Raw genomic sequence first — 12,837 nt, 5'->3', positions numbered from 1 at the left:
TTGTTTTTTGTTGTCTTTACAGAGACCCCAAATTCATGGAGAGAACTCTAAAGATGCCTGGTTGTCAGCCAGTAAGTAGAGTGGAATGTTGAGAATAGTGTGAGGATGCTTAAATGTGGCAGTATGCTTTCATATAAGTAATATCTACTTTATGAGCATTCTTGGCATATTTGTCATGCTTTCATGATATTTCTAATGCATTTCATAGGCACACAACAACACTTGTTCATTGTAATATGTGTGCATTACATTTTCAGTAGATTTTTTTTCTTTGTTTTATTGTATTTTGTCTGATTTAAGTATTGTATGTTGTGTCTTCTTTTTTTTGGGGGGGGGGGGGTTCGTAGTCATTCCTCTTTCATGTCTCATAATGTCTTTATTTCAATGTCCTTACTATTTACTCTATGCCTGCCTTCCAAATTTTTCAGTTGACTTTTATTTACCTGAAAAAGGTTGTAATTAGTACTATATGTCTTCTCTTCGATCTTTTGTTTTGTAATTCATAGATACACGTCTTTTGTTAGAGCATTCTGTTTTCTGGTATACTGTATAGTGTGTCCATATTTAATCCATTACTTACTGGAAATGAGTGTACCATTTATTATGTTTGTAGTAAATTACTGTCTTTTGGAGGCGAGAAGTAAATAAACTTTTTATGTGTATTCCACAGCTTGAGGTGATAGAGCTGCTAAAGCGAGCCTTGGTGGATGAGAGGCCCAAGAACCTCGATGAGTGTATATCATGGGCCAGGCATCACTTTGAGAGCCAGTACGTCAATCAAATCAAACAGCTTCTCTTCAACTTTCCCTCGGATCAGGTAAAGTCCAAATCTTCTACACATTTCCTCCCCATCTCACTCTGTTTTAACCTATTGTATGTTTGAGTGCCGGATTGTTACAGAAGTCATCGTAGCATCGTACACACCGTCCACAGTCCCTGGCACAAAAAGGGTTAAAAACAGGATATGCATGCTTCATTTGCATTTGTGTTTGCTTTTCTTCTGAATAAGGAGATAGTTGCTTAAATACTTATTGAGAAACAAATGTCTAGGACTACATTCTACGTAGTTCGTTGGTATAAACTAGTCACAAATTTATCAATGAATGATATGGCACATTTATTAACTCTAATTTTGTTTGCTTGATTTATACAATTTATTCTTTTTTGATTGTATATACCTTTGTTACCTCTGATCTTTTACTAGAATGAATACACAAAACACACACGAAAGAAACATGCAATGCATATGTGTCTCCTCAAACTTTGATTGCATTCATTTGAAGTGTGGGTGTGTAATCACTATTCTGTGTGTATGTGTTTATGTGTGTTCAATATCTGTAAGACTGTCGGCAAGAGATATTTATAGTTTGTCTGTCAATGTCCAATCCAAGTTCTCCTAATATCTATTCGGAACTTGTCTGACATGTGCTCATTGACAGTCTTCTGAATATTTCTAAAGAGCAGTCATTAGTGACACAACGGTAGTCTATAAACTTTGTGTGCCACATTATAGTGCATTCAAACCAAACCGATAATGCAATATTAATTGAGGACTGATGGACTTTTTTTGCACATTTCTGCAGACGACAAGTTCCGGCGCTCCCTTCTGGTCGGGCCCCAAAAGATGCCCACATCCGCTGGAGTTTGACCCCAATAATGTAAGTATTGAAAATGTGCGTGTGTCTCTTCTTCTGTCTGGTATTGCTCTTACGTCGTGGTGCTCTATTTTGTGGAAGCTGATGTGCATTAGTTGTCTCTTTGAAATATTTTCATGTTTGCTTTTTGTTATTGGACACTATACAATGGATGCTTTCTATTGATGTACATCCTAAACACACTGTTGAGTATTATGATGGCTCTATTTCAGGAATTTTCCAATTATGTCGACATTTTTGAGAATTCTGCTTCACTATTGAGAGCTGAGTATACAAATATCACCGAGCATATAAACTGTTTATTAGATCATGTATTCTAAAACTACTGCATATGGGAAATATCGTATGTATTGAGCCTGGTTACTCTCAGATGTTCATGTTTATGAAGCATTAAGTGTTCCTTTTCAATGCTAATTTTCAATAGCTTCACATTCACACAATAGAGACTCTGGTACTGTGTATCGCCGTGTATTGCTAAACAGAGCCTTTAAATATAAACTGGGAACAGTGTGTGGTATCCCAGCCTTCATCCTCAATATTTTTGACCCTTGAGTCAATTCCTGCAGAGTAGGTACATGTATGTTTGTGCTGTCAGAAGGTGCACACGGATGTCATTCTATTGTGGATCAAAGGAAACCTATGTATTACAGTGCACTCCTGTTATAACAAAGTCAGTTATGAAATTCCAGTTACAGCGAAGTAAAATTCAGGACCCAAAATTACCATGTAGATATCTTTATACACTGTATTTATTCAAATATAATGCTCTGGACAATGTAGACGCACGTAAGTAGTCATGCTTTCATATCTGCTGTGATGAACCTGTCGAGTTCAAGAAACGACATTTTTGTGTTTTGGTGAAGTAGTTGTTTTGTTATTATTATTATTATTATTATACACTTTATTTATTCAAATATAATGAAATTTCAATTTAATGAAGGAAAACTGCCGTTCCTGAGGATTTTGTTATATCAGGAGTCACCTGTATTACCCGCAGAGACTCTTGAGGATACCAAAACCAAGCACAAGTAAAAGTCACCATAATTCATGATCCAAACTGCTGTGCTTTATTTCTACATGGCAGAACATGAAAAGAAAGGGGGGGGGGGAAAACATTGTGATCATAGATGTCTAGCCCTAAAGATGACATTTCATCAAAACAAAAACAAAAAAAAACGAAAATAAATGTTCTTTGACATGCTTATCCACAGGAAATGCATTTAAGCTATGTGCTAACAGCCAGTAACCTTCTAGCAGAGGTGTACGGAATTCCACAGTGCAGAGAGGAGAGTTACATCCGCAAAGTGTTGCAGACGATCCACGTTCCAGTATTCACACCCAAGGCTGGTGAGTACACTCAAACGTTGCCATGACAACAAGAAAGGTACCCGTCTTCCTAGGTGGGGAGGGGACATCCATCTTGCCTGATATAACCTAGTGTATTATACAAACATATTGAAAGACTTCTGAAATGGGACAAGAGGGAAGCGTTTTTATATGTGTACCAATTTTTCAAGTTATCAAACTACCTTTTGTGCATGCAATTGAGCAATGCCAGACTACAGTGCTACATCCATAAACGTGTGGGGCAATGCTGCCACTGAGACACGTGTGTGTGTGTGTGTGTGTGTACGCATCATACACAAACATTGTGACCGCGAGCTGCGTTGATTGGAGGAGAGAGGCCAGAAGACGCGTGGCTCTTTTGGCCTCTCTTCATGTGCATGCGCACTGTGAGTGTGCGTCCATTCGGAAGCTCGCGTGGCTCGGACAGCCATTTTAGGTCAGGTGATTTTGAGACCCAGTGTTGTTCGCTGACCCATTGAGCCAACGCTATTCTCATTCGGTGTCACGATATTAATCTAGAAGGGGGGAGGCAGCGTGTTACGTTCGTCTCCATGCCGCACAAGCCACTCGCCACAATTGTAAGGCTTTAAAACCGGAGGGGGGGCGGATTCCGCCCCCATCCCCGTCCCCGTCCCCCATCTTTACAATACATGCAACAAAGGGATGGTCATATTGTGCAGATGGACACTGAATGACTCCTTTGAGGGAAGCTGTGCTGAAGCTGTGCTCTGAGATTGTGTTCTGAATTTGTGATATATTGATCTTTCCAGAGCTTCAAGACCATTTGTCACAGCTATCATATCTTATCTAAGTATCTTCACTTGTGCCTGGTATACAAGAGGGACTGTATCTGACCATGGAAACTCGAAAAAGGAGCAGGAATCCTGCTGACAAACTTGTCACTAAGAACAGCAAACAACCCATCGGTCAGCAAGCCAAAGCCCTCGGGAGTGAAGCCGGCGCAATTTCGGACACTTCCCCGAAAGATGTTGAGACCGTGTCAGCTGGCCACCCAAGCGATTCCTTCATCACAGAGCTGGAAGGCGCGAATGAGGACAATGGAATTAACCCAGTTACCTTACAGAGAAGAATTCAGGACGCTCTTTTGTCTGAAGAGGTAATCTCCGCCATTGTACAGGCCGTGTCAAAAGCCATCGTAGAAAATGTCACCAACGACGTCTACAACGCCATCAACATGGACTTCCATTTGGACTCCGACAAACTTGTCGCCCTCGCAGCCAAAATAGAGGATCTGGAAAAGAAGCTCTCTTCATACCAGAGTGCCTTGGAAGAACACGAGCAGTACAGCAGGAGAAACTGCCTACGATTCCACGGTGTTGCAGAGAACGGCGAGGAACAAACTGACGATGTCATCATCAAGATCATTCGCGAGAAACTGGACGTCGACATCCAGCCGGCGGACTTGGATCGATCTCATCGTATCCCGCTTCGTGCGTACGACCGAGCAGAGAGACAACGGCATCCTGGACGCGGCATCACAAGCGACGAAATTCCTGCTTCGAAGCCCATCATCGTCAAGTTTGCTAGGTATAACGTACGACAACAGGTGTACACGGCAAGACAGAAACTGAAAGGCTCCAATGTGTACATCCACGAGGATCTCACACAAGAGAGGAGCAACCTTGTCTACATGGCGAGGAAGCATGAGAAGGTGAAGAGAGTGTGGACTACCGATGGACGAATCTCAGTACTGACAAGGGATGACAAGAAGGTAAAAATCAGATCGATCAAAGATCTAGAAAAGCTCTAGAACTGGTGACAGAAAAATAGCATCTTATCACATGCATGATTTTTTCCAACGGGCCGGATATTTCCATGCATTTCATGTAATAGATCTGTAAAGTATGATCAAAATGCTCTTATGTGTGTTAGATGTAACGAATGGATTCATTTGATGTGTTCGTCTGTTACTTACAACTTTTTTCAGTCAAATTCTGATTATATGTGTACTAAATGTTTAATGTTTGAACTTCCTTATAATGTTCCGGATGTAGATTTTGAACACAATGTTCTAGATGACAGTCATACAGAAATAGAAATAAGTGATCATGAACAGATTGTTAATGAGTTCAAAACAATTGGTGGAATAAGTATTGCACACTTGAATATTTGCTCTCTTCTGAAAAATATGGATGAAATTCGATTACTTCTGAGTAAAGCTAGTATTGATATAATAACCTTTTGTGAAACTCGTCTTGATGAGTCGGTATCTGACTATGAAATATGTATTGATGGGTACAAGACAGTTCGTAATGACCGGAATCGAAATGGTGGGGGCGTTATTATCTACGTGCGCAGTTCTTTAGATTACGTGGCCCTTGAAGAGTATCATAATCGAGGCTTAGAGTTAGCGTGTATACAGGTAACTCTTAATAAACAAAAGCCTTTTATCCTAATGTCGTGGTATAGACCGCCAGATTCGTCTATCAATATATTTCATGGTCTTGAAAATATACTTCAGAGTGTTGAAGCTCGTTATTGTGATTATGTTCTGGTAGGAGATGTGAACTGTGATCTGTTAAACAAGAAACCCTCGTATCATACTTCTCGTATGCAAAGTATAGCAGAAGAATACTCATTAACTCAATGTGTTTCCATGGCAACGAGAGTAACAAAGCACTCTAAAACACTCATTGATCATGTTTATACATCAAAGAGTGAAAATATTTCACAATGCAAAGTCTTGCCTTTCAGCCTAAGTGACCATGAAATGGTTCTTTTCTCATGGCGTAAGTGTAAACCGAAATCAGGTGGTAACCACTGTTATATTTCATCACGCAACATGAGAAAGCTTGATATTGAAAAATTTGTAAATGAATTAAATGACTCTTCAGTGGATGAAATATTACAAGAAACATCAACAGAGAAAGCATATCACATCTGGGTTCATAAACTAAGATCTCTGTTGGATAGGCATGCCCCAGTCAAAAAGAAAAGGCTTCGACAAAAGAGGTCACCTTGGATGACTAGTGGTGTCATGGCTTTGATAAGAGAAAGAGATAAGGCAAAACAGGCCGCTAAACGCATGAATAATGATTATGAGTGGCAGAAATATAGAAGTCTACGTAATTTGGTAACATCATCTGTGAGAAAAGCTAAAAGGAAATATGTTATTGATAATATTAGGGAAAATGTGGGAAACTCCACCCTCATGTGGAAAGTCTTAAGAGAGCTTATACCGAGCGCTAAATCCTCTACGAAAGTTCATAAAATTACATATGATGGAAACGAGTATACAGGGTACAAAGATGTTGCAAATGCACTGAACAACCACTTTTCTAATTTGGTTTTGCGAAACAGAGAAAATGTACATTTTAAAAATGATCCTATGCAATATGTACCGAGAGCACGTACAACTTTTGAATTCACTTCAGTGTCAGCTGATGAGGTAAAGAAGTGTATTGATAAAACGCCCCGAAATAAGGCTACTGGGCTTGACACCATACCAGCTTGTATCCTACGGGACACTGTGTCAGTTATCCTTAAATCTTTTACCCACATAGTAAATTTGTCATTGAAAGATGGTGTTATCCCGAACGAGTGGAAGTGTGCTAAAATAACACCTCTATTCAAGGGTGGTGATACAACTGATCCCTCAAATTATAGGCCAATATCTGTTTTACCTGTAGCTTCAAAGATTTTAGAAAAGTTGGTGTTTAAACAAGTATATGCTTATCTTAATGAAAATGATTTATTGACAAAAAAACAATATGGCTTTCGCCCAAAATTTTCTTCAGAAATGGCATTATTAAACCTCACTGAAAATGTAAATAAAGTTATAGATGTTGGACAAGTTGTTGTTGTGGTTACCCTCGATCTTTTAAAGGCGTTTGATATGGTATCCTTTGATATTTTGATTGAAAAATTACGATGTTTCGGATTTTGTGAGGATACTATACGCTGGTTTGTAAATTATTTCAGCCAAAGAAAACAACAAACTGTAATCAATGGTAATGTTTCAAAGGAGGGTGAGGTGCTCTGTGGGGTCCCTCAGGGAAGTATTTTGGGACCTTTGTTGTTCATCATGTATATGAATGATTTGCCTCGGGTAGTTAGAAATTGTCAAGTGTCGCTTTATGCGGATGATACCTGTATTTATTATGCATCCACTGATCCTATTGAACTGGAAAGAATTGTTAATGATGATTTACGTACCGTGCATGAATGGTTACTTCATAATAAGCTTATGTTGAATGTTAAAAAATGTAAATGTATGTTTATAGGTACTAAGCGTAATCGTAAAAAATTTGAAAATGTTAGTATAAGAATTAATGGTACTCAGTTAGAAAAGGTAAAAAGTTGCAAATATCTAGGTGTTATCATTGACTCAGAATTCTCTTGGAAACCACAGGTTGACAGCGTAAAAAGTAAAGTGTTACGTAATTTGTACGCTTTAAGAAGGGCAAGACCATACATTGACCAAGACACCGCATTAACCCTGTATAATACAATGATTCGTCCTCACTTTGAGTACTGTAACACCATCTGGATGAAACCAAATTCTGGTCACATAAAAAGACTGCAAATACTTCAGAACAGAGCCTTGCGAACTGTTCTGAAAGTGGATCATCGTCACAATAGACGAGATTTGTATGGGAGGCTGCCTATTGACTGCCTCAGTGCAAAAAGTGAAAAAAGATCTTGTTGTTTTTATTTACAAAGTTTTGAATAACCTCTTACCTGATTTTCTGACTTATCAAGTGAACGTAAAAGTATCTAATTACAATCTGAGGAACTCGGCATTTAAAGTATTGTTACCAAAACCAAAGACCAATTTCTGCAAAAGTAGTACTGTTTACATAGCAGCTCAATTATTCAATCAATTACCGGAAGCCACGAGAACATGTACAAGGTTAGCACAATTTCTGAAGGATATCGATTCTGTTTTCTTACTTGATTTATGAGTTTTTCTATTTCTGAGTAATATCTTCTTCTTTTTTAATCACTTCCTTTCCGAGATTTTTTTCTTCTTCTTACTGCATTCTACTGTCTGACTGTTTTGTAAAGAGTGTTGTGTATATATGTATTTTTTTTTCATCTTTTTGTTTCGTTATACCGATTATTGTCTATGTATTATTCTATACGTTGATTGTACCACATTATGTTTTTTGTACAGTGTATATCATACGGACTTGCTGAAAAACAGCCTAACGGCTGAGTGCAAGTATTTTTTACCCGTGTTTAAATAAAATATAACAAAAAAAACAAACAAACAAACCTCATAGCTGTTCATGTTTCTCGTCCTCCATCTTTTAGGTGTGAAGATTGCAGTAACCGATGCGGAGGCCCAGGCAGCGTCTGATTCGCAGGCTGATGAGACGCGTCTCAACGACATCCTGGCCACTCTCCCCTCGCCCGAACAGCTAAAGCAGGGGGTCAACATCACACCACTAGACTTTGAGAAGGTGTGTTTTTTGTTTGCGTGCGTAGGCAATCTTAACATTTCATAGGCGCCAAGGCACATTTTTTCATCTGTATGCAGTAATTCATCAAAAATAGATTAGCAAGCCCACTTGGGGGTTTGCAATGTGCCTCAGTCCTACAAGATAATCTCTATTCATGGCCAATTAGTTTCCACACATCCATGCCAATTGGCTAAAAAAGCACTTAGGTGTGTGTGTCAATTAGCATACAAAACACAGTCAAATTTAACAAATTATAAGAGGGTTTCCTGAATGTTTTTGGATTTGGATTTTTTCTGAGAAGTCTTTGCCAACAAGAGAACTGTTACAAAACAGAATATTTTTCTTGGTGATAGCAGAAGTATATTGTTATTAGTTAAAAGTCTTATAAACAATGAAGTACACGTTGTATTTGTCTAAAATTGTTGATAACTTGAATCGGTTGTGATGACTTTGCCTTTGGCTGCCGTCTCCCTCAGGATGACGACACAAACCTCCACATGGACTTCATTGTGGCAGCGTCCAACCTGCGGGCAGAGAACTACGAGATTCCTCCTGCCGACAAGCACAAGGTGAGAGCACCCTCTACTGGCAGTGTCCAGTATTATCACAAGGAGCAAGTTTTTCTTTCGGGGATGGCATTGTGAAAATGTAGGATGAGTAGATTTTTGTTTTTTCGGGCACGTTTTGAGAAACATAGACAAACCGATAGGGTGAATATATTTGTGAACATGAACATCGCACGGATCTTGGGTGTCTACACCGTCTCCCATTGGAGTAGTCGTTCCAAGTTTTCTGTGCCAGATCAAGTTTTGGAGACTTTGCTGAGGAGGCATCTCTGCCTGTAGCCTTCTCTCCATTCCCTTCAAGACATTTTTGTTGTTGTGTAGATTTTGATGAGTACTGGCTTCGTGATGTTGTTATTTCCTTGTCTGTGCATAGGCTTGCCATTCCTAGTTGTACAAGTTCATTCAAAGCTCCAGTTCTGTAGAAAAGTGGTCTCACGACAGTCTTGTGATATACGCTTACGGCAGTATTTAAATATGACATCCGCTTATTCTTGTAATATGATATGAAAAAGAGAATGCATATGGAGTTATATGTTATATGGCTTTTGTGCAAAATGGAGGAAAGGAAGTGTGGGACATAAACACCTACTTTCAAATGTCATTATTCTGTAATCAGCCTTGTAAGCAGTACTATTACAGATGTTGAATTACCATTGCAGTACAAAGTTAATAATGACAAAGTGCAGAAATAGAAGTCAAAGCTATTCAGTGCTCATGTGTGGTTCGCTCACATTGTCCTACCCACCAGACTAAGAAGATTGCTGGTAAGATCATCCCCGCCATCGCCACGACAACCTCCGTGGTTGCTGGCCTGGTGTGTCTGGAGCTCATCAAGATGGTGAACGGCAACAAGAAGATCGAGTCGTACAAGAACGGCTTCGTCAACCTCGCCCTTCCCTTTTTCGGCTTCTCGGAACCACTCCCACCATCCAAGCAAAAAGTGAGTTGGTTCGTTCAAATTTTTCCTCTTCTAGACCATAGTTGTGTCTTGTATAACACCAAAAAATGTAGAAGGCATGCTTATGAGACGATGCGCCCAGAAGTGAATGACTGTTTATGTAATATGTCACATAATTTTTGTCATATGTCAGGGAAAGCTCATATCAGATTTTCTGTGCAAGCTTGATACCACTAAACCTCACCAAGAAGAATTCCCATCGTAACTTCATCCTCAATCCTTGCATGAGTAAGACCACCCAAGGTTAAAGAATGCTAGTACCTCACCCAATTAGTGGTCAGATTATAAGATTTTGAAGTCAGTTGCAGTGCTCTGAAATTGCCGTAGGCAATGAATGGAACATTGACCTTAGTGACAGAGGAAGAGTAAAATTCTACCTGTGTTGAACGTTTTATCTCTACTGTCTCTCAGATGTTGATTTCAGATCAATTTCTGTGTCTGCCCCACTGCGTACGAATCTCGTCCGCTGTCGATTTGCAAGATTATGATTACAGCTCACTACACCAAAATGTGGTATAGTCAGAAGAAGTTTGTGGATCAATTTCCAGTTGCTCCTGTTTTCCGTGTGCACTCGCAGTACTCCAACGCAATTTCCATAATGTTCCCATTCTTACCCCCACACACTCGCGCAGTACTACGACACGGAGTTCTCGCTGTGGGACCGCTTCGAGGTCAACATGGCGGACAATGGCGGCAACGAGATGTCCCTGAGCGAGTTCCTGAGCCACTTCAAGAACAACCACAAGCTGGAGATCACCATGCTGTCCCAGGGTGTCTGCATGCTCTACTCGTTCTTCATGCCGCAGACCAAGCTCAAGGAGAGAATGCCACTCAAGTAAGCTGCTCCATCTTCCACTCGTAGTTCTTGGTCTCTCTATTTTTAGCTCACCTGAGCTTAAAGGAATAGCATTGTGTTGGTTGAGAATCTCTGGTATCAGGGTTCTAACTTTTTGGTGGGATATTGAGAAAGCTCTTATGAGATATAAAAGAGCATGTAATTCTGCGAGGAATTCAACATTTATTTGATGAAAATTGGTTTGAAAATGGCCAAAAATTGCTGGTATATGGTGAGAACTTACACTCACGATTTTCCAAAATGGCCAAGATATCCCAAGCTCTGTAACATTCCATAAGTGGTTTCTTGGTATCTAGCAAAAACTCAAAAGCTCAATCTTCATCCCCACCAATACTATACAATGCCATTCCTTTAAAGCCACTATTTACCATTTGCAGATGAAAAAAAATGCAGCTTTAGTGCTTCAACACATTCTAAAATGTGAGTCAGGGATAGAAACAAATCAATTTAAAAATATTAATCAGTGTAATCAATGTTAAGTATTGTTAATTATACAAAATATGAACAATAGTTGTATGAAAATCCTTTCTAGAATAACTGTCAACAGTTAGGGTTTATTTAGAAAATTGCAGTGATATCTACCTATATTTGTGGCTTTATTGCAATATTGTTATATAGTAGGGTGTTTTGTGATACAACTGAAATGTACATAGGCATCAGGTGTGATAACTCGAACATTGTTGCAATCACTGCTCCCAATGGTAAACAGTGGCTTTAACACTCAAGTGGCGTTTGTCATGCACCATCCATCATTTGTCTTGCGTTAACTTTTTACATTTTGAGCTTCTTGAAAACCGCTTGACCAGTTTTCACCAAACTTGGCAGGTAGCATCCATAGGGGCATAGGATCTTTATACGTTCAAATGGGCACCCTGCCCATATTTGTCGCCAGACTTGGCAGGCATTATCACTAGATTTTATTTTCACATCAAGTTCTAAAATATCGGCACATTGCTATTACTTGAACCACTATGTTCGCCAAGATACGCTGCAGACCAGTCCTGCTACTTATTGCAAACATGGGTATGTGAAACCGGGGCAAGAGATTTTTTTCGTTCTTTTTTCTTTTTGATCATTGAAATACATTAATTTTGCTTCAACCACCAGCGACCCATGAAAGTATGAGGAAGATTGGTTAGAGATAACAGAGGAGAACTGTTGCTGTCTTTTGAAACCATAAACTCTGGCTCTCCTACATTGTGAGAAATGACTAACATGTCACTCCACTCACTCACTAACGTTCCGCCATATTTGCTTCTTTCGTCCTGCAGGATGTCGGAGGTCGTCACCAAGGTGTCGAAAAAGAAAATCCCCAAGCATGTCAAGAGTCTGGTCTTCGAGCTGTGCTGTAACGATGACAAGGAGGAGGATGTCGAGGTTCCCTACGTGCGCTACACCTTCCGCTGAATCCCCCCTCCCCCTCCCCATTACCCTCCCCTTGTCCCCTTCCCATTACCCTCCCCTTGTCCCCTTCCCATTACCCTCCCCTTGTCCCCTTCCCATTACCCTCCCCTTGTCCCCTTCCCCCTTTCCTTTTGGCCACCACCATCCTTACTGAGCACTCTTAAGGAATGTATGTCAATGTAGATAGATGTATGTGCTAATGTAAGGCTGTACATTTTTTCCTGATCAACAAGTTGCATCAGTTAACGAGTGCTTTGTATAATATAACGCAGTTGTCTGAATGTATGCATGTCATGACAGGAAGCCAAGCAATTGCTTTTGTGGAGCTTAACAAAAGACCAAGCTGAAAATGTCAAGACTTTTTTTCTTCTTCTTCTTCTTCTTCATTAAACTTTAAGCTATTTAATATACAGTTGTCAGTCATTCTTCCTTCTAATCCATAAGCTAATATGTGTCCTGAAAAGATTATGGTCTTTTCCATGATGACATTAATAAATGGCATACAATTTTGGTAGCACTGATGCAGTTTATCATTGATAACTGATGTGATCATAAGTGAAAGAGGGCAGAACCGTACTTATTCATCTGTTAAGTCTTGCATTGTGAACAAGCCACATGTGGTGTG

At 39.7% G+C, this 12,837-nt stretch overlaps 1 protein-coding gene across 1 annotated transcript in view; it reads left to right on the top strand.

Moving 5' to 3' along the window:
* LOC139743779 (ubiquitin-like modifier-activating enzyme 1) overlaps positions 1-12,215 on the top strand; it is a 43,681-nt gene extending 31,466 nt beyond the window's left edge. Inside the window, exons 16-24 of the mRNA XM_071654233.1 lie at positions 23-71; positions 671-817; positions 1,584-1,658; positions 2,867-3,002; positions 8,280-8,428; positions 8,905-8,997; positions 9,743-9,934; positions 10,585-10,787; positions 12,080-12,215. Of these exons, the coding sequence (XP_071510334.1) occupies positions 23-71; positions 671-817; positions 1,584-1,658; positions 2,867-3,002; positions 8,280-8,428; positions 8,905-8,997; positions 9,743-9,934; positions 10,585-10,787; positions 12,080-12,215 (1,180 nt within the window). The remainder of the gene's footprint in view (positions 1-22; positions 72-670; positions 818-1,583; positions 1,659-2,866; positions 3,003-8,279; positions 8,429-8,904; positions 8,998-9,742; positions 9,935-10,584; positions 10,788-12,079) is intronic.
* The last annotated feature ends 622 nt before the right edge of the window (positions 12,216-12,837 follow it).

The sequence above is a fragment of the Diadema antillarum genome, unplaced genomic scaffold, assembly GCF_040938485.1.
Source record: "Diadema antillarum isolate AM-2024a unplaced genomic scaffold, OU_Dant_1.0 seq00001105_RagTag, whole genome shotgun sequence".
NCBI classification, from domain to species: domain Eukaryota; kingdom Metazoa; phylum Echinodermata; class Echinoidea; order Diadematoida; family Diadematidae; genus Diadema; species Diadema antillarum.
This window is presented reverse-complemented; position numbering and strand designations above follow the sequence as displayed.